Source organism: Geotrypetes seraphini, chromosome 1, assembly GCF_902459505.1.
Source record: "Geotrypetes seraphini chromosome 1, aGeoSer1.1, whole genome shotgun sequence".
Lineage (NCBI taxonomy): Eukaryota > Metazoa > Chordata > Amphibia > Gymnophiona > Dermophiidae > Geotrypetes > Geotrypetes seraphini.
In genome coordinates this window covers 459,340,771-459,366,945 of record NC_047084.1, presented here as the reverse complement: position 1 = coordinate 459,366,945, position 26,175 = coordinate 459,340,771, and the positions used below count along the sequence as shown (strand labels likewise).

Below are 26,175 nucleotides of genomic sequence, written 5' to 3'. Positions count from 1 at the left end.
CCCTTTAATATATCTAAAGAACGGCTTGAAATTTCGTGCTTCCCTGGCTAGCCTCTCTTCATACTCTTTTTTGGCTTTTCGAACCACACGATGACATTCTTTTTGATACTTTCTGTGATCTTTCCAGTTTCCCTCAGATTTGTCCTTTTTCCATTTTCTGAATGAGTTTTTCTTATTGCCTATCGCTTCCTTCACTATTTTAGTTATCCACGCCGGGTCTTTTGTTCGACTCTTGTTGCACCCTTTTCTGAATTTGGGGATATACAGATTTTGCGCCTCGCTCACTGTATTCTTGAAAAAGGACCAGGCATGTTCTACCGTATGCCATTTTTTGGAAGTGTTCCTAAGTTTCTTCTTTACCATTCCTCTCATTGCTTCGTAGTTTCCCTTCTTGAAGTTAAAAGTTGTCGCTATGGTTCTCTTTCCTTTCAGTATTCCTATTTCCACCTTGAACTTGATCATATTATGATCGCTGTTTCCCAACGGTCCCACTACTTCCACTTCCTTTGCAGGTCCCCTTAGCCCATTTAGGATTAAATCGAGAGTGGCATTTCCTCTCGTCGGTTCTCTAACAAGCTGCTCCATGAAGCAATCTTGTACAGCCTCTAGAAAGTCTGCCTCCCTGGCGCATCTTGAGCTTCCAAGACTCCAGTCTATCCCAGGGTAGTTGAAGTCTCCCATAATAACTGTGTTACCGCTTTTGCATTCTCGCTTCATCTCGGCTTCCATTTCTTCATCGATTTCTCCGGTTTGTCCGGGTGGACGATAGTATAGACCTATCTTTATTTCAGGCCCTTTCCTTCCTGGTATTTTAACCCATAGCGATTCTAGCTTGTTGGCCGTCTCTGCTATGTCCATTCTTGTCGATTGTATGTTTTCTTTTATGTATAGTGCTATTCCTCCGCCTTTCTGTCCTAATCTGTCTTGGCGATAGAGTTTGTACCCCGGCAGTGCGGTATCCCATCTGCTTTCCTCATTCCACCATGTTTCGGAGATTCCAATGATGTCTATGTTCTCTGCAATGGCCATGGCTTCTAATTCTCCCATTTTGTTTCTTAGGCTCCTTGCATTAGTATATATGCAATTCAGCTCCTGGAATTTTGTTGCCTTCAATTCCTTTCCCTGTGCTTTGGTCATTAGATTCTTCTCTTTGGTCATTAGATTCTTCTCTTTGGTTATGATCTTTCTAATCTCCTCTCCTTTGTTAGTCGACTCCTGTAATTTGTCCCTTGTTCCATCCCAGCCTTTTATCTCCTTAGTATCTTCACAAGATACCTTTTTCCGAATCATCGACGCTTGGTCGACTGTCGGCTTTCCCCTTCTTGTTAGTTTAAAGCCTGTTCTATTCCTCTCTTGATGTTGTTTGCTAGAAGTCTAGTTCCCGCTGCACTCAGGTGCAGTCCATCTCTCCTGTAGAGCTTGCTCTTGCCCTAGAACGTCGTCCAGTTCCTCACGAAGTGGAATCCTTCTTCCTCACACCATCTCCTCATCCATGCATTTATTGATTGTAGTTCCTCTTGCCTTTTCACATCTGCCCTCGGCACCGGTAAGATCTCTGAGAACGCTATCTTCTGGGTCCTCATCTTCAGCTTCATTCCCAGAATCTTGAACTGTTCTATCAGTGTGTTTCTTCTATAGTCCCTCCTGCTGACATCGTTTGTCCCGATGTGGATCATTACTGTAGTCTCTTCCGTCTCCGCTCCTTCCAGGATCTTTCCAATTTTGTCCACGATGTCCTTGGCTCTCGTTCCCGGGAGGCAGGTCACCAGTCGGTCCTTTCTCCCTCCTGCTATGTGGCTGTCCACCTGCCTCAGGATCGAGTCCCCCACTAGGATCGCTGACCTTCCCTTCTTCAATGTTCGCTTCGGTCTCAGGTCGATGTCCTCGGTATGTTTCTCTCTTTCTTCCTCTGGGCATCGACTGGTCAATTTCTCGCCTTCTATATTTTGTGCACAGTTTATGGTTGCAGTTATCTGGGTCTTGCTGTGTGCGAATAAGTGGAACTGATGTTTTGGCCATCGTGCTGTAGCTTTCTTCAGGGTACGCTGTGAGGTCTGTAGTTTGTCTTTATATATATAGTGGGTCCTTAAACCTGATTGGCTGGAGTCTGAACTGATTGCAGCAGGAAATTGAGGTAGGAAAGTCCGTTGGTCACAAATTTGAATTTTGGTGGGAAAGTCCATTGGTCATGATTTTTAAATTCTGGTGAGAATGAGGCTAGAAGTTCATTTGGACAGTGCTAACTCTGGAGAAGGAAGGAATTTCTATACAAGATCATATTCTAAAATTTTGGAAGGATGATAAGACCATGTTTCTTAAGATGAGTCAAGATGTCACAGCTGTGGTGGCTTTCAGGCACATTCTATGATTTGACATTATATTTTTGGGCATTGACTCATCTTAAAAAACATGGTCTTATCACCTGGACTCCTGATGCAGGCATAGTTACCGAAACACAGCCCATGTCAAGTCCAATGCATGTTTAGATGACTTCTTATATATTATATTGGTTGCCAATAAAGTGTGGTTCGTGTGAAGACCTGGCTTACTTTGCTTCTTCTTTCAGACTCGTTGGGATTTTTGCAGAGTAGACTTTCTCTGTTGCTTGGTGATCTGTCACTCTTTGGTCATAGGGGGAGCACTACAAGTTTTTATTCTGTTAAGGGTGTTGTCATCTAAAGATGCACAGCTGTTTCCAGGGGTATAGCTTGAGCAGAGCTGGAGACCAATTGCAAAGTATGCCCATATTTTATAGAATTAGCATATAGGTTAGGCTGCAATACCCTACTCAACAGAGAATGACCCCCAGAGATTCACACAACTATATTGAAATTTATCTTTTTTTAGCAATTTAAATGATATTAAGCCAAATATAAATTGTATGCAGCTAATATATTTTGTATATAGTTGTGCCAGGGTGATGTTTCTCTAAATCTCAAAGCTAACTATCTCAATTCTGTATTGCTGCACTGTCTTTATATAATTTTCTCTAACCTATGACGTGTCTGCATACATAAATTTGTCATGTGTCCCTGCCTAGTACAGACTGAAATTTCCTTTGCTTACTGGCATTTTCTACCTTCACATTTCTCTATTACCGAAACTTGTTCTATAGTAATATTTTAACTTCATTAACTTCGTTTCCATAGTTACCAACTTATCTACTTTTCTAGAGCACCTGGCTTCTCATAAGTTCTGTTTGCTTTTCCTCAGGAGTTCTCAATCAGTGTCATCTCTGTACACTTCTCCCTCCGTATTCGCTGTGATAGGGGATTAACAGACCTGCGAATACAGAAAAACCGCAAATAACTTTTTCATATGTTATTTGCTGTTTTCTATTAAAACTGCAAATAACATGGTGGGAGACCTGGCCTGTTCCTGAAGGAGAGACAAAACACGGTGAAGAAACTGCCGGGAATCAGCAATTTTTCTCTGTAAACACTTGGAATCAGCGATTTCTCTATGCAAGCTGACGTAATTTAGGGGGAAGGAGCCAGCAAGCTAAAAAACACGAATAATCGAAACCGCGATTGCTGAAACCATGAATATGGAGGGAGAAGTGTATTTTGAGTCTCCCCTATGCACTATTGGTTTTGTTTGTTTACCTCTATTAGTAACTAATTACGTTTCTCAAATTTTAATTGTTCTCATGTCAATGCTCTCAGAACTCCACTGTTCTCTCATCACTATACATGTCTCCCTTTGTATTCGCTGTGATAGGGGATTAACAGAGTGCGAATACAGAAAAACTGTGAATAACTTTTTCATATGTTATTCGCTGTTTTCTATTAAAAACTATCGTGAATATGGTGAAACCGCGAATAACATGGTGGGAGACCTGGCCTGTCCCTGAAGGAGAGGCAAAACATGGTGAAGAAAGTGCTGGGAATCAGTGATTTTCTCTGTAAACGCTTGGAATCAGCAATTTCTCTATGCAAACTGATGTAATTGGGGGGAGGAGCCAGAGAACTAAAAACCACAAATGCTGAAACCGCAAATAAGGAGGGAGAAGTGTACCTCACCTAGCTTTATTGACTTACTTTTTTCTTACAGCATGGTCTCTTGCTAGCCTTTCTTTCTTATAGCGTGACCAATTGCTAGCTCCTCAACACATATAGAGAGCACACATACTTTATTACACCCTCTTTTAATCTGGTATAGATTTGTGCATGAGAATTCACAGACAGTTGAGGTTAGTTCTGAGAGACTATGTTATAGAGATACATAGGTGCTCATATTGCTTATTTGGACATTTCACATGAAAATACCTCTATTCTGTGAAATCCACAGGAGTAAAAAAAAAAAGGCCAGATTTGTAAACAAGAATGTAACACTTTGTGTCTAAGTCAAAGTTATCTGTGGCTGCCCTAAGACTATCTATCAACCCTAAGATTTTATGCTAACTTTCCCATGGTTGTCAAGACTAATCACTAATCTGGCTGCACCCCAGTGGTGAAGGACTATTATTATTTATATTTAGTACACTTCTCTCTCCGGATTCGCGGGGGATAGGGGCAGAGCCGGACCGCGAATGGCAAAAAACCACAAATATCCGGCTCTGACCCACCCCCGCCTCCCCGGCCTTACCTGGTAGTCTAGTGGGCTTTCGGGGCAGGAGCGATCTTCCTACGCTCCTGCCCCATGCAGATCGCCATTAGGAAATGGCTGCTGTGAGTTCCTGTAGTCTCTCGAGACTATGACTGGAACTCCCTACAGCTATCTCCTAATGGCGATCTGCATGGGGCAGGAGCTTAGGAAGATCGCTCCTGCCCCGAAAGCCCGCTAGACCACCAGGTAAGGCCGGGATGCCGAGGGAAAGACTTAACGATGGGTTTTTTCCCCCTTTTTTCCCCCTCCCCAAAAAATCACAAATATGTGAAATCGCGATTATCGAAACCGCGAATGGGGAGGGGGAAGTGTATTATATCCTAAGTGGTTTACATTCAGGTACTCAGGCATTTTCTCCTCTCTGTCCCAGTGGGCTCACACTCTAGCTAATGCAGTGGTTCCCAACCCTGTCCTGGAGGACCACCAGGCCAGTCGGGTTTTTGGGTTAGCCCTAATGAATATGCATGAGAGAGATTTGCATGCAAATCTGCTCCATGCAAATTCATTAGGGCTATCCCAAAAACCTGACTGGCCTGGTGGTCCTCCAGGACAGGGTTAGGAACCACTGATCTAATGTACCTGAGGTAATGGGGGATTAAGTGACTTGCCCAGGGTCACAAGGAACAGTGTGGAATTTGAACCCACAACCTCAATGGTGTTAAGGCTGTAGCTCTAACCACTGTGCCACACACTCCTTTCCCCCCAAATATAGCACCAGGAGAAAGAGGGGCTGCGTAACGAGGAGAGGACAATGTACAACTAAATGCCCAGTTTGTAAGTGGCAAAGTGTGGTAATAAGGTGACTCCCCTGTCACTCTCTTCTTTCACTCTTCCAGATCAGACAAAGCCAAAGTGCTGGATTCATACATATATGAAGATAATCATCCTACAAGTGTGGATGTCTTTGCTCGGGAACCTTACATTGTCCGGTTCTCTCTCCCAACCACAGGTGTGTCTGTGCCCCAACCTGCCAAACAGTGTCAATGCTTATACAGGGGAAATTCTGATACTTAATGACAGGACACTTTAGGGCTGATTTGGTGACTCGGCTTACAAGTGCTGTTTGCTACCCTGTAGAAAGCACGAGCTTGATTCCCAAGCTGGTGGCAGCTATTGTCTAGCTTTTTGTAGATTCTGGCCAAGGGTTGTCACTCCAATAGCTGGGCTGAGTTGTGACAGGAGATACTGAAAAGTTCTCAGTCCAACCAACCAACTTCCTAAATTCTGAGCGTAATTTTGCCACTGGAGCTGAAAAGAGTGTTTATTATTTCATTAAGTGCTTAGTTGCAGAAACAAAATTATTTGTTTTAACATTTGTTTCAGGTCATTGATTGAACCATATCCACGTCATTCTCTTCTTGGTGGGGCTGAGAACTTTTCAGCACCCCCCTCGTGTAAATACATTATGGGCTCCGTTTACTAAATCGCGGTAGAGGTTAAATCTTCCAACGCTCATAGGAATTCTATGAGCGTTGGAGCATTTAGCACTCTGGGCATAGTAAAACCCAGCGTATGATTTGTATTCTTAGATGTTTCTAAAACATAAAAATAAGTGTTTATTTTCCAGCTAATGGATGGGGTTTTTAAGACCACAAATAAATTGTTCATCATCATTTTCACTGCACAGCTACTATTGCTGTGCTTTTTTTTTTTCTGGTGGAATAAAATACATGCATATATGTAGCTAAACAATCATCAGTTTGGTAGAGTTATCAGATGTCTGGATTTTCCTGGACATGTCCTCTTTTTGAGGACATGTGCAGGGGCCTGGACAGCTTTTCAAAACCTGGCACATATGCATGATGTCATCATGTCAAGTCTGTGCGTGTGTGAATGCCCTCCTGCCCGACGAGAGCAGGCAGTGGGGGTGGGGCTAGGGCGGAACTGGGGCATGACGGGTTGGGGATGGGTGGGGCTGGGAGCAGGTCTAGGGGGTCCAGAAAATCTGGGAACCCTAGGCTACCACATGGCTCCAGAAAAAAAGGAGGACGGATTGAGCCATCCGGGTTTGTCCTCCTTACTTCCATTGCTTTCAGTGGAAATAAAACCCGGCTGTCTCAATCCGTCCTCCTTTTTTATGGAGCCATATGGTAACCCTAGCAGGAAATGGTGATTTAGCAATAAACGCGTCATTTATTTATTAGCATAAGGAGCATTTATCAGTTAAAATCTAGAAGCAGCACTTATAGCAGCAGTGCAGTCCAATCATGTCTGCTTTCTATTGAACTGGAAGCCCTAAAGAGCAGGAGAGAACCATTGGGCTTAAAAGAGGGTGGAGTCTCTGGAGGGATAGATGTAGGGAGAGAGATTTAGGAGAGCGAATCATTGAAGCAGGACTGCCAGTGACACATTATCAGGATACAGAACATCCCCTTTGGAGAGGAGCTTGTGTGTTTTGGGGTTTGGTGAGGTTGAAAGCAATAAGAGTGAGAGAAGGAGCAGATCTAGGCCACAAAACCCTGGACACATGACCCCGCCCTGTTCCGCCTCTGGTCCCGCCCATCCCACCCCAGCACTGACACATTCTGCCTCCAGCCTGGCTCCATTCCATCCTCAACTCTGCCCCCACAAAGCCTCCTCTCTTCCCCGATGAGCTCCAGCCGTGTCTGGAGGGCCTGGAGCATGTGCGGATGTGTGTAACATCTGCACATGCTCAGAGGTCCTCCAGATGTGGCTGGAGCTCATTGGGGCTTTCCAAAACCTGGACAACTGCCGGGTTTTGGAAAGTCCGTCTGGGCATCTGGACAGTCCTCTAAAAAGAGGGCATGTCCAGGTTTTCACTGACATCTGGTAACCCTAAGCAGATCAGGTTTATCCTAGTTCAGTCCTTGAGGGCTGCAAACATGCCAGGTTTTCAGGATCTCTCTAATGAATATGATATTCTCAATTAATACAATATGGTGAGATAACATCCAGACAGCTTCAACAGACTTCCAAACCCCATAGCAATGAAGCTACATATGTTATCAACACAATGCTAAAATAAATATACTGTGCAAAACTAAATTACTAAACTTTACATATCAAGTAATAGTTGACATACTTATTACTTATTAAGTATTATATGCTGTTTAAAAATTATAGTAAAAGAGTATATAATGAAATGTTATATTTACAGTAAGGTATGAAAGAATGTCAAGTGTATACTTAATGAATTTGTATGAATTTAGATTGTACACTTGTTGTTATATGAAAAATGAATAAAAAAACTTAAAACTAAAAAAAACAACAACTTTACATATCAATGTACAGTACTTTAATAAATAAATTAAAAAGTTATTTCAGAGATTATCAAAATTTAATTATAATTATATCACTATAAACTTCAAATTACATTAACATAATTCTCCTCGAACATATAGAATAAAACTTATTTCACCTTAGTAGTAGCCCAACCTGAATGTCTCTGAAGATTTGTGGGATAAATGAGCTGGGTAGAGGGTGATTCTCTTTCAAAGACTGTATAATCTTCCAGTTGGGGTGAGATGAGCTACTGTAAAATAGAGAAGTGAAATAGAATCACGGAGTCAATAAGAGACTGGAGTGGTGTGAGGGCAATAAATGAAAGATACACCTTTGGTTTAGAAAAGTGACTGAATGGATCTGGTTGCAGTGAAGACATGGCACCTTAGGAGACATCAGCAAACAGGGCTATTGGATGTGCCAGGAACTTACCCTGCCTCATGTTGCCTCCTCAGCCATTAAAGATCTGGTCCTGGTTCCTCAGCACACAACTCCCAGTGATGCCGTGAAAGAGATAGACGCTCTCTATGATGTGTTCCTTGACATCCAGAAGCGTTGGAATGCACAGGTAAGAAAGTAGACACTGGGTCACCCAACTCTTCTCCTTATAGATATATGGATATATTTATTTCTATGAAAGAAGATGGCAGACAAAGACCAAGGTGGTGGTGTAACTACCACTCATTTTTATAAGTGAGGTATCAATTGTACAGTTTGGGTGCAGTGGCCTAGTGAGGGTGAGAGGTGCCCCTCCCCCACACTCTTCTCTGTCCCTCACCCCTACATGCTCCTTTCCTGCCCCCTCAACTGCTGCACGCACGCCGCTTCCCCTCCCCCGTACCTCTGTAACGTTCCTGACGCAAGCAGCCACCCCCAATCTGCTGTCGCACCTGTGTGATCTCTGCCTCTGACGTCACTTCCTAGGCGCGGGTCCAGGAAGTGACATCAGAAGAAGAGCTGATGCAGGCGCACCAGCAGGTTGGGGGTAGCTGCTTGCGCCACAAAAGTTACAGAGGTACGGAGGAAGGGAAGCAGAGCGCACGCGTGGCAGTGGAGAGCGAAGAGGGAGGGTGCCCCTACCAAGACCGCGCCCGCCACTGTTTAGGGGAGAAATGAGCAGGAACACTTTCATCACTCAAGTCAAAAGTTACAACACCATGCAGAAAAAAAGAATTTAAAAAAATCCAGTGTCATAAATAGAGATCTAACATACTGCAAGTATCATTTATTTAGCTGTGAGAGCAAGCCAGGGAGAATGTTTGTACACTTGATAAAATCCTGAGTAGGCCCTTGGTACGTGGAAGCCATTCAAGATGAAGATATACAGGTGGTTAATGTTAGTAAGGATATAGCATTCGTGGAATATTTTGCTACCCTTTATTCTGCAAGGAACAGACAGCAGGGAAGTAAACTGTAAATGGCAAAGATAAATAGATCAAGTCTAGAATAGGCTCTGATGGCAATTCCAGTAGTTGAGAAATAGGGCATGTGCCAAGCAGGCTTTTAATGTCTGTGCTCCAAAATTGACAGGGAGATCGACAGAGGTCTTTCATATGTTTTTTAATAATTTTTTTTTTTTAGAAATGGTTTCTGCTAATGTTAATTTTCTGGTGGAATAGGTGTGTCATTCTGGACAGTAGGGTATTCTCCCTATGCTCGTGAGCGATGCAGAAAGAATTCCTAGGTTTTCAACTCTTCCTCCTTCTTCAGAAGGCTCTGCTGCCCCCTTCAGTTTTTCCTTGTGCACGTGAGCCAGAAGATGTCTTTTTGAGCTGCTCTGTATATTTCTTTATTGTTTTGGGGGTTTACACACAGCTTTTGCAGCTTTTGGTGCATCAGAGTTCTCCAGTGCAGTAGAAAGCTCTGCCTGCATGGAGAAGAAGGTTGATCCCATGGGGACCTTTTTGGCCAGCCTGTAGAAAACTTTGTGGAGCTCAGGGTCTGTAAGCCTAGTAGCTTAGCTTGCCTACTGAATCGCAGAGTCTTGAGCGCAAGCTATTAGGCATCCACCGAAAGCTCAGTAGGGCTCTTCAGTGTGCCAGCTGTGATTTTGCCTCCCCCCCCCATTTGCATGCACAGTTCTGTAGGGGTTGAGGATCAGTCTGACTGGCAGCCCGAAAATCTCAGCGTTTAGAGGACTGACTTATTGAGGCAAGGTCTCTTCTCTTAGATTCAGCTAAAAGCTAGAGCTGAGGCAGGCTGTAGCATCTTCAGCGCACATGTCACAGTGAGTGACCACAGCATCGAATGCAGCCGAGATGTCGAATTGTAGTAAGATAGACTGCTTGCCTTCGCTCTGGTAGGATTTTGCTTTCGAGGATAGCTCCAGTAGTAAGAATTCTGTGCTGTGCATAGCCCTGAAGCTGTGTTGCGAGCTGTGGAATCCATCCACTTGATTGAGGAAGTTGGACAGTTGTGTATTTACACAGAATTCTAACATCTTCGTAGGCCATGGTATTCGAGCCATTGGCCTGAAGTTCTCGACCTTGGTTAGGTCAAGGCCTGCTAATGCTGTCAATATTTATGCATGACTATTTCCTTCCTACAGAGTATCATCTTTTTGGGAGACTTTAATGCTGGTTGTGATTATGTGGCAAAGAAAAATTGGCCGCTCATCCGGCTGCGCATGGAACCTGGCTTCCACTGGCTGATAGGGGATGACGCCGACACCACTGTCAAGAAGAATAGGAGCTGTGCTTACGACAGGTTAGGCAGTGGCCAAGGGTGCATGCATGTGTATAAGTGTGTGTGTATGTACATGCTACAGATATATGCATTTAAACCAGCTGAAGAGATTTTGAGATTTGCTATAATACCAGATTTTACCACAATATGCAAATCACTCCATTTGTAAGCTGAAAAAATTCTTCACAGAGCTTTGCAGTAGAATACTTTCACTGACATCCAAACAATTCTCAGATAGTGTTTACAGAGCCATCAGAAGCGGCACTTCAGATATACAAGATATCAATATATGGAGCTTTTTATCTCTGATGCTTCCTCATAGGCTCGTACACCACTAAGTAGCTATATTATTTTTATTAGCTTATACTTCATAAGAATCCAGCTCTTAAGCTTGAATGAGTAATTTAATCGAGACTTATCTTTGAAGTCCTGGTTCAAAAGTTAACTGATACCAGGAACCACAGAACGCCAATACCGACATGCGTGTTTCGTGCAATGATACTGCTTCAGGGCATGACTATATAGTTTTCAATTGAACAATTTCTTAAACATGGCGGGCATCATGAGGAAGCATCAGTGATAAAAAGCTCCATAAATTGATATCTTGTATATCTGGAGTGCTGCTTCTGATGGCTCTGTAAACACTATCTGAGAATTGTTTGGATGTCAGTGAAAGTATTCTACTCAAAGCTCTGTGAAGAATGATTTGCATATTGTGATGAAAACAGATATATGCACAGCATGTTAATAAGACCCGGATCCATGATATGCCATAAGCTCTTACTGCTGCCTAAAAAGGTACCTCCAATTAGGCGCCCTGAGAAAGCAAGGTGAGAGCCTGTTCTTTTTTTTTTGCAAATCATTTTTATTAAAGTCAACCAGAGGAACAAACAGGATACAGGATAAACAAATGCATAACATAAGCAGCTGTGAATAATGCAAAACAAGCACCAGTAGCATAGGAGATTACATTACATTACATTAGGGATTTCTATTCCGCCACAACATAACAACATAACAACATAACAACACAACAACATAACAACATAACAACCATATGTGATAAAGAAAGAGAAAAAGAAAGAGGAGATACCCAAGATCCCCCACTCAGAAGAAACCACAAAATCAAGGGAGAGGAGTGGGAGAGAGAGTGGGAGATCACATATCAGGGTTCCCTCTACAGGCTAAGAGAAGGAAAGCAGCAATGGATAGAAAGCTCCAAACCGCTGTCTCAGGATAATCCAGCAGCTAAACATCCCGGCTCCCCCAGTGACCCCATAAATTTTTCAGTATGTATGACTCCGCCCTAGTAATCCCCAATGCGAGGGGCAACATCCACACCATACAACACATCCAGGCAAACAATTAGTCCATCAAGCAATTCACGCACACTCCCCATTCAGACCCCCTCCCCCCCTTGTCGGGAGACTAGAGGTAGCCACAGGAACGCTCTCCATAGAGCCAGGTATGCCCGTTTCTCCAGACTGGCAGAGCGTTTATGATAACAAAACTCAAACCTTGCCAGTTCAGACATCTAATTGAGCCAGCATTCCAGGGGAATAGTCATGTCCTGGGTCCAGTACTGTAAAATGGTTTGCTTAACCGTTAACAGGGTCAAATAAATAAAGCGCCACTGAGGTATAGTGAGGCCCTGCGCTTCCAGCAAGTTTTGATCGCCCAGGAGAAGCGTCTTGTAATCCCACTCCAAGTGTCACTCTGCAAGACCAAAGAAAGCTGCGCAAAGGAAGAGTTCCATAAAAATAGTTCAGGACATTCCAGGAAGGAATGCAGAAACGTCCCAGAAGCCTGGTTGCACTTAGTACACAGAGCTGTGTCCCATAAACCCGTGAGAGCGCCTCTCTCCCTAGTAATATAAGCCCTATGAAGAATCTTGAATTGAGTCTCCTGCCAAGCCGCGGATTTCACATACAAAGAACCAAAAAGGAATTGTCCAGATCAGAATGATGTGCACTAAAAAGTGTCCTCCAACTCATCTGGTAATGTGAAGATCTTTATTCCTCTAATGTCACAATAGTACATTCAACGACTCAAAGATTCAGTGACTCAACATGTACATGTTTCAGCCAACGGGCCTGCCTCAGGAGTCTTAGGAATCACGAACGATGATTCAAAGAAAGCTGCCACTCACATAGGTATTGCCAAAACTCAAAAAAGGAATATCATCTGAATTTCATGTATTCCGGCTGTTACCAACTAGTGCCGAACATAACGACCTATGTGAGTGGCAGCTTTCTTTGAACATCATCGTTCGTGATTCCTAAGACTCCTGAGGCAGGCCCGTTGGCCGAAACATGTACATGTCGAGTCACATTACCAGATGAGTTGGAGGACACTTTTTTAGTGCACATCATTCTGATCTGGACAATTCCATTTTGGTTCTTTGTATTTGTGGTCTTGTTTTCCCCTGGTTTGTTCTTTGCGGATTTCACATAAGCATGTAAGGTGTGAAAAAGCTCCAAAAAGGTATCAGGGGTTTAGGTAGCCGCCAGATCCCTGTTCCACAGATCCCGAAGAAGAGTGAGGTGCCCCTGAGGGGTAGAAGAACGGACCGGACCACCCAATACCACACCGAGAGGGAATTTTGAGAGGCTGGCACAGAGAGAAGATACTCATCGAGGGAACTGCCCATCCACCCCGGGCCATACAGTAGGTGGAGACTCTGAAAGTAATGTCGAGCTTGCAAGTAGGCAAAAAATTGCTGACGAGGGACGTCCCACCGAGCCTGGAATTGAGTAAAGGAGAAAAAACGCCCGTAGCCCGATCAATCATGTGGGAGAAAAGGGAAGCTCCCCAAGATGCCCATGCCGCGAAAGGAGAGTTGCCAAGGCCCGGGGAGAAATTAGGGTTACCCTGCAGTTGCAGTAAGGGAGAGGCAAGGGGACACCGAGCCTGCGCCTTGCACCAACACTGCCAAGCCATGATGAAAGGGTGCAGAAATTGCAGTTTGGATGGCAGGTCATCCCCCTGACCGCAAGGAGAGTGCAGAAGGTTGAGAAAGGTAAAGGGCACGCACCAGCCTATCAGCCACCCTGGAGGAAAGAATCTAACGGTCCCCGTCATTCCCTCGTGGATAAAATGCATAAGAGCCACAATATTATGCTCGAATATCAGGAAGACCCAGGCCCCCCTACCTCTTGGAAAGGGTCAGCTTCGTGTAAGCGATACACGCCGAGCGGTGGCACCAAAGAAAGGTAGTGAAAAATGATCACAGTTTGCTGATATCCCATTGCAACACTCAGAAAGGTACCATCTATAGAGGGTATAAAAGTTTGGTTAGTAGCATCATTTTAATCAGGGCTGCCCTCCCCAGCAAGGACAACGGAAGATCTCGCCAAGCGGTACATAGGGCTCCAATTTTATCTATGGCAGCACAACGTTACACTGGTACATAACCTGAGGATTCTTGTGTAGGTAAATGCCCAGGTAACGCATTGGTTTGCGCACAGGAAGAATCTGCAGCATATCATGCCAAGGTTCCCATCCCTTTCCCGTCAGAGGGAGCAGTTCAGATTTCGCAGAATTCATGTTAAGCCCCAAAATGGCACCAAACTCAGCCACCAGACGCAACGCCACCGGCAGGTGGTGAGGGGCCTTTTCCAAAAAGAGCAAGATGTCATCCGCTTTTGTTGGAACATTGGTCCTTGACCTGACAGCTTGGCTTCAACGCTAAAAAATGTAAGGTCATGCACCTTGGCAGCAAAAATCCGTGCAGAACTTACACCTTGAATGGTGAGACCTAGCTAGGACTACAACAGAACGAGATTTAGGAGTGATCATTAGTGAAGACATGAAAACTGCCAATCAGGTGGAGAAGGCTTCATCCAAGGCAAGGCAAATGTTGGGTTGTATCCGCAGAAGTTTCATCAGCCGGAAGCCCGAGGTCATAATGCATTGTACAGAACCATGGTGAGACCTCATCTGAAATACTGTGTGCAATTCTGGAGGCCTCATTACCGTAAAGATGTGCTGAGAATTGAGTCGGTTCAACGGATGGCCACCAGAATGGTCTCGGGGCTCAAGGATCTCTCGTACGAGGAGAGGCTGAATAATTTGCGGCTATACTCTCTCGAAGAACGTAGGGAGAGGGGAGACATGATTGAGACATTTAAATATATCACCGGTCGTATCGAGGCGGAAGATGATATCTTCTTTCTTAAAGGACCCTCGGCCACAAGAGGGCATCTGCTAAAACTCAGGGGTGGGAAATTTCATGGTGACACCAGGAAGTATTTCTTCACCAAAAGAGTGGTTGATCATTGGAATGAGCTCCGGTGCAGGTGATCGAGGCCAGCGGCATTCCAGATTTTAAGAGTAAATGGGATGCCCATGTAGGATCTCGAAGAGGGTAGAGTTAAGGGGATGGGTCATTAGGAAGGGGATCTCTAGGAAGGTAGAATTAAGGGGGTGGGTCAGTAGAGTGGGCAGTCTTGATGGGCTATGGCCCTTTTCTTCCGTCATTTTCTATGTTTCTAAACAAGGTAATACGACACTCCATGTTCCCTATTTGGATACCCCGTAGCTCAGGGCTGGTATGAATTTTAATAGCTAACGGTTCAACGGCTAGGACAAACAATAAGGGCAAGAGGGGGACATGTCCCCCTACAAAGCGGAAAAGTAGGTGATAAATCGCCAATAATGATAAGCCTGCCTGTGGCGCAGTGTAAAGGCCCCGAATCCAGTGGAGGAAAGGTCCATCGATGCCATACTCCTGTAAAACCCAAAAGAGATACTGCCAGGAAATACTATCAAAGGCCTTTTCCATATCAAGGCAGGTGATTGCAGAGGTACCACCCTTTCCCCGGTGCTCATGCAGCTCCGTTAACGCTTTAAGGAGATTTATGGAGGCATAACGCTGGGGGACGAACCCTACCTGGTCCACTGCTATGAGCCTGGGGAGGTACAAGTTCAACCTAGCCGCCAGGATAGCTGCCAACAGCTTGACATCCTGGTTCAGCAAGGAGATCGGGCGGTAGGAGCCAACTTGAGCAGGGTCCTTTCCAGATTTTGGGAGCAAAGTAATATGAGCTAGATTACACTGGAGGCCCGAAGCAGAGTTGGCTAGGAGATTAAAATAGTTCCCCAAGGATTTCAGGCAAGAATTTGTAGTATTCCGGGCCGAACCCATCGGGGCCTGGAGATTTGGCAAGTTTCAGCTTCTTTATCCTCAGACATACTTCCTCCAGAGAGATGGGAGCATTCAAGTGCTCCACCTGGTCCTCGGGTAGTCGCGGAAGGAGAAGATCCCAGAAGAATTTATCCCTGTCTTCCTCAGTAAAATCCCTCCTGGCATAGAGGGAACTATAGAATTCTACAAATTGCTCCCTAATTTGGGCTTCTCGTGTGAAGCACTCTCCCCGAGTATTCTTAACCATACGGATAATTTGTTTTTTTCTGGTGGGGGCTGAACCAAGTTTGCCAGAAGTTTGCCCGCCTTACCACCCCATTGATAAAGATGGAATTTCTGATAGTAAATATCTTGATGGGCTCGGTGGTCTAATATCTCGTTAATCTGGATGTGGAGAGCTTTAATTTGTTGGCCCTCTGACCCATCCAGACTCATCCAGTGCCACCAGTTGTGTTGAAAGAGCAAGGAGCTTCTCCCCCTGCTTTTTCCTTGTAGTAGCAACATATTGGATGATATGACCCCATAACACCACCTTAGAAGCATCCCAAAATATCACCGGATCCACATCCGAGGTGTTATTATGCAGGTCATAATCCAGCCAGCGGGCCCTGAGGAACACATGAAAATCTTTATCAGAATATAAGGCCGCGGGAAACCTCCAAGTCCTGTCCCCCCTCTGATCCATGATCCCCAAGGTGAGAACGACTGCCGAATGGTCCGAAAGTAGGGTGTCTACAATAATGGCCCAGTCCACCCGTGAAAAGAGAGTATGTGTCACCAGAACATAATACAGACGAGAATACATATTGTGAGGGTTAGAATAGAATGTGTACTCCCGGTCAAAGGGATGAAGAGTTCTCCACGCATCTACCACCGTGAGGTGTTCGCAGAGGAAGTTCACCCCCCCCCCCCCCGTTGATGTGAATCCCTTGGACGCGGCTTGGCAGGAGAACAATCCAAAGTAGGGTCAGTGGTAACATTGAAATCCCCTCCAACAATCAATTGATATGTAGGATACTGTGCTTTGACACCCAAGAGCCCGGAATAAAATTTATGGTTGTAGACATTCGTGGCGTAAAGATTACAAAACAGGAGCTGAAAGCCCCAGAGCTCTCCCAATACTAGGACATAACGACCCTCCTTATCCTGAATGGTCTTATGAATGTGTAAGGGTAAGTGTTTATGTGCTAGAATCGCCACCCCCCTCTGTCTACTATTATAGGCAGAGTATCTCACATATCCCACCCAGTATCTACGCAGTTTCTCATGTTCGGCAGCAGAAAAATGAGTTTCTTGGAGAAACGTTACATTGACATAGTGCTGTCGAAGCCAAGTAAGAATTTTCTTGCGCTTTATTGGGGAGTGTATACCATCAACGTTAAGAGTAGCAATAGTCAGATTAACCATAGCTGTTGAGCAAAAAGAGCCACCACTGCACCCAGAGGGTGACAAAAACCAAACAGACCAAGAAGCAGACCCCCCAGCTAGGTCCACTCCCCAGAAAAAATAGGAAAAGAAACCGGATCGCTCCTGCAGCCTCCCCCAGTCCCCCTTCTGCCATCAGACCCACCCCAACCCACCCCAACCCCCCCCCGCACCAAGCAACTACATCCATACCACATACACACACACCCCACCCAAACTCCCCCGAAAGTCCCCCCCTCGACTTCCACAACCCCATATCCAGAAGGACTAAATTCACTCACTCGCCCAACACCTCTCCTAATCCCGTGCAAGTAGTATCATCCAAACCTCCAATTGCCCCAGGGCGACCCCTTCACGTTCCCGGAACACCCCTCCTTGGTCCAAACTCCCCCCCAACAGTGTGAGACGAGACAGCCCGGTCCCTCTAGCCCCGGACACCTTCAGAAAGCCCCAAACACGAACTACTCAACGTCCCTTCCCAGAAAACCAGTGTGCCAGCGTGGCCTCCCAAATCCCAAACCCCCCAACAGACAACTCCACTACCCCTATCTAAAAGACTCCGAGGGCTCCCTCAATGTGAGACAAACCCAACAATCCACTCTCCCAACCATGTCAACAGCATGAAACCGCTAAGGGCGGCAGGCAGCTGAGTGGCATAGGAACAAAACAGCTTATCAACAAATCAGACCACAGCAGAGTCCCACCTGAGCATAGGCCCCGCCACCCCCCTCAAGCAGGGTCAGGAAAGCCCAGAATCTCCCCACAGCGCAAGCAAAGAAAGGGAATAAGAAAAGAAGAGAAAAGGAAAAAGTAGTAGGAAATGCACACTAATACCAAAAATGCACAACCAGGGAGTGCTATCTCGCTCCCAGCTGGTCCATATCCATAACCACTGCCACGTTCTAGGTCACAGTAGGGCCTCATGCATCTAGGAGGAGTGCATCAAGGCCTGTGGCACAGCAAAGAAGGGGGGGGAGGGGGAAGCAAGAAAAGGGAAGGGAGCACGAGATAATGTCCACAAGACCCTGCAGTCCATCAGTCTCTAAGGCCATAGAAAGATTATTAAGGAAAAATAAAGAAAGGAGGAATTGCCAGAAAAAGTATAGAAAGCAGTGGGAGAAAAGGCAGAAACTCCGAGTCCCAGGGCAGAAGTCAGCTCTCAGGAATGAACGGTTTGATCCAGGTCTGGCTCCAGTCGACATGTCACCTGCCAGAGTGGGGGTCCAGAACAACCACAGCAAAGAGTCACTCAGCATGGCAGCCCCTCCAAAAAGGCGCGGATGTCCTCCGGCGTGTTGAAATAGAGCGCTCTGTTGTCGTGATGGACCCGGAGCTTAGCAGGATACTACAAGGCAAACCAAATTTACTTCTGGTGGAGTTGGGTGCAATACGGTGCCAGCGCTCACCGCTGCTCCTATACTCGGATAGAATAATCCTGGAACATCAGAAGGCGATGCCCTTCATAAGAGACATGTCCTTTCGCCCGAAACCGGGACATAAGCTGTTGTTTGTCTGCAAAATTGAGGATGTTTGTCTGCAAAATTGAGTGGTCTCGGCCGCTGGTCCCCTTCATGGCGCACCCCCAATTCGGTGCACCTATTCCACCAGCAAGGGCCCACCACCGGTCTCCATCTCTAACTCGCGGGGTAGCCGAGTTGGTACCAGAGAGTATAGTGCCGCTTCGGTCACCGACTCGAGGACACCAATGAGCCTGATATTACTTCAGCGGCTACAGTTCTCAAGGTCTTCTGTCCGGTCTTCCAACTTACGGCACCGCTCCTCCAGTGCCCAGGCCCCAGCCTCCAGCGCCACTGTGTTATCATCGTGCGCCAACACCCGGTCTTCCACCTGCTAAAGTCGGGAGGCTTGCCGTTCCAGGGTGTCCTTAATGCTGTCCACAGTGGTTTGCTGGCGCGTAAGCTTGTCGTCAAGAAAAGCTGTGATATGCTTCTTTAGCTCTTCAAGCGCTTCAACTTGTAGTGGGAGCACCGGGGAGCCGGGCCGCGCCCGCGCAGGAGGCGATTGAGCTGCCATCTAGACTGTTGTTGCGGGGCCTCTAGGAAGCTTTGCAGACTTCGAGGCACAAGTCGGCATCCCTCGCAAACCGCTGAGACACGGGCACCGGTTTTCAGCCCCGGGGAAGCTCCAGATGAGCACTTGCACGAAAAGGCCGTTAAAAAAGAGTTAAGCTGGATAAAAGTTGATTAAACGGCAACAGGATCAGGAGAGGTATGCAGGCATGTCTTCCTAGGTGAAGCACATCACGTGACCCCCCGAGAGCCTATTCTATAACGGCAACTGGGCACCTAGGTTCCACCCGCAGGTAGTCCTTGAGGGCCACAATCCAGTTGGGTTTTCAGGGTTTCCTCAATGAATATGCATGAGATCTATTTGCATGCACAGCCTCCTAGATCTCTTGCAGTGGCGTAGCAAGGGTGAGAGGTACCCGTGGCATTGGTGCCCCTCTCCCACCCTCTTCTCCGCCCCCCTCCCACCTCCACACACTTCTTCTCCACCCCCTCCTTCCACTTGCACCGCTTTCCTTCCCCCGTACCTCTGTAATGTTCCTGGCACGAGCAGCAACCCCCCAACCTGCTGTTGCGCCATCATCGGCTCTTCCTCTGACGTCACTTCCTAGGCGCGGGTCCAGAAAGTGACATCAGAGGAAGAGACGACGCTGGTGCAACAGCAGGTTGGGGGAGTTGCTGTTCGCACCTGGAACGTTACAGAGGTACGGGGGAAGGGAAGCGGCGCACATGCGTGTCAGTGGGGGGTGGAGCAGGGAAGGAGCGGGGCAGCAGGGAGGAGGACAGGTGCCTGCACCCTCACCAAGACAGCGCCCAGGGTGGACCGCACCCCCCTGCTCCCCCCCTTACTACGCCACTGATCTCATGCATATTCATTGGGGAAATCTTGAAAACCCAAATGGGTAAGGGCCGAGGTTGGGCAACCCTGTATTACAGGCCACTAGCATGATCCGATAGCACATGTTACATTTACGTGCAGCAGCCATATCCGCAGATTCGCAGATATGTAAACGAGGCAGGGATAATGTGTGTTCTTACCAGATACCACTTAGGTGTACATTTATTTGTTGAAGAGCTACTATTGTAATGCTCTCTATGCCAGTGTATGTCAAAATTATATTCGAAGACCAGATTATGCAAAATACAGCTCTCCAGCTAATATTACTCGAAAGCAGCCCATTGGCTGCCTATTGAGCACCGTATTACTTTTAAAATACTTTTATTGACTTTTAAAGTATTAACGATGGGTGAGCCTCTCAATCTGGAACTTTTTTGAATCCAAATACACCTTCGAGAACTCATAGATCAGAAAATCAAAAATGTTGCTTTTTCCGTAAAAGGTCCACACTGCAAACAGGGCCCTGTAATCTTATGAACCCTGAGATATAGAAAGAAATACCTCCCCCCCACCCGATATCCCTCCTCCCAGACAACAGGACACCCCACTTGAGCAGACAAACACACACAAAACAAACAAACAACCGAAGAAAGGGTCTGAAGGAAGACGCAAGTGATCCGACCGGGGAAAGACAATCCCAGAACCACCGACACCCCCACCACCACCACCACCACCACCTCAGACTCTTAAGGCATTCAGAATCAGACTTTGGGTTCTAGGAAACAAAGAATAAATATAAGGGCCCCAGACTCTCAAGAAGAATTTAGACTGCCTAAAAGAAGCACGCACCTGACCCCTCTCGAGCGACATCAAGTTTCCAAGTTTTATTAAATTTTTGATGTATCGCAATATCATTAATTCAAAGTGATTTACAATTAAAAACAGTCTTAATTATTAACTACAACCATCACACACAAACATGACATATTGATAGATAAGGGAAGTAGGGAGAACTACAATAAGCATAGTAAAGAACACATGAAAGGAAAGTACAAAAGGAGGGTAAAACGTTTTAAAAGTATTGATAAAAATGGAATAGAAAATGAAGAACTTTTTTTTTTTAAATTCAATTTCTTGGAGCCTATGACAGAGGACATGTGATTTTAAGCAGCGAATGGGATCAAAAGAGACTCCGATGATTAGGTCTCAAAAGCATCCTTGCACAACCAGCATTTTAACAGTCCTTTAAATTTACTTAGTGATTTTTCTTCCTTAATAAATGATGGTAAGGAATTCCATATTCTGGGTGCTGTAACCGCAAAGATCGTATCTTCAAAGCATGTAACCTATTGCGCCATGCCCAATAAGAGGGAGGGTTATCCGACACCCACTCCGTCAATATAACCTTCTTGGCCACCAATCCAGCTTTCCACAATAATAGGCTGCCCACACTGGGGTTCCATAGCGCTTCGATTATTGAGAACCACTGATAAGTTTAAAGCTGATTTAAACACACTTCTTTTTTTTTCTGATGCCTATTGAAATAAATAGTGGCTATTTGCACTGTAGAATTTTCTGCTAGACACAAGCAATTTTTACCTAATGTATTTACCTTCCCCTCTATTCTTTTAATAATTGTAGTTCTCCCCTTAACCTTACTTTTATGCAGTATGTGATTTTTATGTTATTATTTCTTGCTTGATTTGATTTTAGATTGTATGCCACCCAGAAATATTTTGCCCTTGGTGCGGGATAGTAAGATATGAATAAACTCAGAAACTTGGAAGAGCACATAAATTCAGATACTCTTTATGTTTCTTTCCTTGCACTAGGATTGTGGTGTATGGTGAGAAGTGCTACAAAGCAGTCATCCCAGGATCTGCTGGAATCTTTGACTTCCTGAACAAATTTGGGCTCCTGGAAATTGAGGTAAGGGCAGAATGCCTCTGCACACAGCCTGACATTTCTCTCACCAGACTGAAAAACAACAACCTTTCGGTTTTTTCTAGAAAGTTAAAATAGAGGTCTGGAGGTATAGGATTAACCCAGGAAGATGAGTTAAATAACACAGTAATTATGTTAGCAAAGGATGTTGGTGGAATTCTGAGCTCCAGGCTTCAAGAAAGACCTGAATATTATGACCTACAAGGATGGGCAGAAGGAGTGAGTTTGATTTAGTTTGGAGAAGAGAAGATTGAGTATCTGATGACTGCCGTTGAGTTACTCCTCGACGAGGGCTGTGGTAAGGATACCATTCAGCTGTAATCCAATGGGAGAGGGACAAGCATTGGTAGGCTTAAATCACAGCAAGGAAAATTTAGGCCGGACATTAGAAGAAATCTCTAGAAAATAAGAACTGAAGATGGGCCGTCACTGGGTCAGGATAAATGTCCATTGAGCTCTAGTCTGCATCCTGTCTCTGAGAGTAGCCAATCCAGGTCATAGAAGTCGGCAGGTTCTGAAAGCGTGCAGCCATATCCTGTTGCTCATCTCCAGGATCCACTCTGTGGAGTCCTGCTGGGTATCTGTGCACATCTTATGTTCTAATGAGGATGGCCACATGCTAGGGTTATCAGACATCCGGATTTCCCTGGACATGTCCAGGGGACCGGATGGCTTTTGAAAACCTGGCTTAAGCCTCCTCATATCGCGTCAGGCAGGGAGGAAGTCCACACATGCGCAGATATTACACGATGACATCATGCACACATGCAACGTCCTCGTGTGACATCCATGCATGTGCGGACTTCCTGCCCCACGCGATTTGCGGACAAGAGCAGGCACAGGGGCGGGGCTAGGGTGGGACTGGGGGCGGGGCTAGGGGGGTCCAGATTTTCCGATTGGAAAATCTGGCCACCCTACCACATGTTGAAATGAGGAACCTGGGAAACAAGTGGGTTCTCAGCCATTGGAGATATACAACAGCAGGCTGGACACACCTGCTTAAAATAATAAAGATACAGAGGATCCTGTCCAAGGGCTGCAGCTGGCCTGTGCTTTTCTCTAGCTCTTTTCATCGCATTTTCAGGACATAAGAAAAGCTATGCTGAATCAGCCGAGGCCCATCAAGGCTAGCTGGGGTAACAAATATTTAGCTGGTCACAAAAGTAGATCAAATTTTTCATTGCTCTTCCAAGTCTAGCTGGTTAATGTTTAGGGACTTTTCCTCCAGTAATTTGTCCAAACCTTTATTGGACATATTAGTGCCTTAACCACATCCTCCAGCAACAGACTCTACAGTTTAATTATGTGTTTAGATTGTGTTTCTATTGTACTGAGAACCTGTAAAGCTAAAAGCAAGTAAATTTCTCCCTCCGTATTTGCGGGGGATGCGGGCAGCCCACTGATACGAATACTGAAAATCCACAAATAACTTTTTATATGTTATTCGCAGTGTTGTGAAAACACCGTCGTTTGTACTATTGAAACCGCAAATAATGTCCAATGTGACTCGGACAAGAGGACATAGACTGAAACTGAGGGGGGACAGGTCCAGGACGAATATCAGGAAGTTCTGTTTCACGCAGCGAGTGGTAGACACCTGGAATACTCTCCCAGAGGAAGTAATTGCAGAATCCACCGTTCTAGGATTTAAGGGTAAACTAGATGCACATCTCCTTAAGAGTGGCATAAAGTGATACGGGTAAGGGTAAATGAGATGCACATCTCCCTTGAGAAGCATACAGTGATATGGGGACTAAAACTATGCCAGGGTAGACCTGGCGGGGCCTCCGCGTGTGCGGATCACCGGACTTGATGGACCCAGGGTTTGATCCGGAGATGGCAATTCTTATGTTCTTATGTTTACTTCTTATTAGCAGCTGCAGCACACTGAGCTGAAAATTTCAAAGTATTATTCACAATGACGGCAAACTTTATTTTTCTTGGGTGGTGACAACTCAGGACCCAGTATTTTATACCTGTAAGAACATAAGAATTGCCGCTGCTGGGTTAGACCAGTGGTCCTTCGTGCCCAGCAGTCCTCTCTCGAGGTGGCCCCTAAGTCAAAGACCAGTGCCCTAACTGAGACCAGCCCTACCTACGTATGTTCCAGTTCAGCAGGAACTTGTCAAACTTTGTCTTGAATCCCTGGAGGGTGTTTTCCCCTATAACAGCCTCCGGAAGAGCGTTCCAGTTTTCCACCACTCTCTGGGTGAAGAAGAACTTCCTTACGTTTGTACGGAATTTTTCCCATTTGCATCACTCTGCATGTGTCCATATTAAATTTCATCTGCTATTTAGTTGCTCGGTCTCCTAATGTCATAGGATCCTTCTACAAATCTCAGCCATTTTAATGACTTTGTTTTTGTTTTTTTAAAAAATTTCTTTATTCATTTTTTCATATTACAACAAGTGTATCAGAAAAATACATATAATCTTAAAAACACACACTTGATTTTCCTTCATGAATGCTTTAAGTACAATATATCATATTTATATTCATATTTTTATAATGTTTTAGATAATATGTAAATCATTTAATATGTATGACAAATATAAATAAAATTAAAAAAAAAAAAACCCTAAGCCCTCCCTTCCTATTTCAGAAACTCTAACCTAATACTTCAAAATGCATTAATTAATTCATACATATTGTAAGGTAAATAAAATAATACCCACCCACATCCCCACTTAACAAATCTCTTATTATGGGAAAATGTTATTAATCATTACAAAAATCTGCTAATGGCTCCAAATCTTCAGAAATTTACCAAAATAACCTTTCTGTATTGCTATTGTGCGCTCCATTTTATATATATGGCATACTGAATTCCACCAAAAGTTATAACTTTATCTGTCATAATTTTTCCAGTTACATGTTATTTGTTGAATTGCTACTCCAGTTAATATGAATAAAAGTTTATTATTATGTGACAAAATTTGACTTTTTGCTCTCATTGTTGTACCAAATAAAATAGTATCATAAGTCAAGGCTACTGGATTGTCCATCATCCTATTTATTTGAGGCCAAATTGATTTCCAAAATAATAATATATATGGACAATAGAATAAAAGATGATCTAATGTCCCAGCCTCAAGATGACAGTGCCAACATTTATTAGACTTAGAGCTATCTAATTTTTGTAAACGAACAGGGGTCCAAAAAGCTCTATGCAAAAGAAAAAACCATGTTTGTCTCATAGATGCTGATACTGTACATCTTATCCTCCAAGACCAAAGTCGTGGCCATTGAGATGCATTAATTTGATGCTTAATCTCAATGCTCCAAATGTCTCTAAGACCATGTTTTGGTTTTTTATTTACAAATCCAGCTATTAATTTATACCACATTGCGGCCTGGTGACCAGTAGAAGCCACCTGAAAGCATAAGAATTCTAGGCTATGATAATTGTTAAGATTTTTCCATTCAGGGAACCCCGCCTGAATGGCCTGCTTCAATTGCAACCATCTAAAATATTGTGATTTATTTAGACCAAATTTATGTTGCAATTGTGAAAAGTCAAGCAGTTTACCATTAGTTATTACATCCTCTAAAGTACATATCCCTGCCAACATCCAATGCTTCCAAATGATTTTAAAACCGCCTATTTTGATCTTGGGGTTTAACCAAATTGTTTGAATTGTTGATTTATTTATTGGAATAGGAGTCAGACTACTTATATACCTTAAAGTTTTCCAGGTATCAACAAATATTTTATGATCTTTATATAACCTTCAGAAATCTCAGGGGTATTATCAGGTAAGATACAATAGAAGCCAGAAAAGTGCTTAGATCCAAAAATGTAGACTGACCTCTCATTCAGACAGGTAACCCAAGCATGGATTGTGGCCAACAAATTATGAGTCACTCAGAGACGTGAAACTCTACAAGGAGGGAACGCTCCCCCCTGAAGATATACCAGAGTTTACCTTCCAGTCATTGCAACTGTTTCAATGCTGGTCACGCTCCATGTTGGATTCCAGAGTGAATAAATAAATAAATAAATAAATAAAGGTTACAATCTTGCAGTCTTCTGTGTGAATATACTTTCTTGCTATTTTCTTATTTCTTATTTCACAAACATCAAGAGCTATAAGGGTTTTGAAACTTAGCTCAGCTTGGCTTTTGACAAGTGGAGGGGTCTCTACGTGGCCCTGTTTCGATTCCTTCCTCAGGAGACCCGAAACATAACTTGCAGTGGTAATCAATAGTTCAAAACTTATATGCTTTTAAACTCCGTGATGAAACTGTATCTAAAAAA

At 44.6% G+C, this 26,175-nt stretch overlaps 1 protein-coding gene across 7 annotated transcripts in view; it reads left to right on the top strand.

The window, feature by feature from the left end:
- The window catches only part of DNASE1L1 (deoxyribonuclease 1 like 1), a 95,422-nt gene that overhangs the window by 63,152 nt on the left and 6,095 nt on the right, over positions 1 to 26,175 (top strand). For all 7 annotated transcript variants that reach the window (XM_033922647.1, XM_033922667.1, XM_033922677.1 and 4 more), the window contains 4 exons: positions 5,445 to 5,557; positions 8,307 to 8,419; positions 10,400 to 10,557; positions 21,805 to 21,901. In XM_033922647.1, coding sequence (XP_033778538.1) covers positions 5,445 to 5,557; positions 8,307 to 8,419; positions 10,400 to 10,557; positions 21,805 to 21,901 — 481 coding nt within the window. The remainder of the gene's footprint in view (positions 1 to 5,444; positions 5,558 to 8,306; positions 8,420 to 10,399; positions 10,558 to 21,804; positions 21,902 to 26,175) is intronic.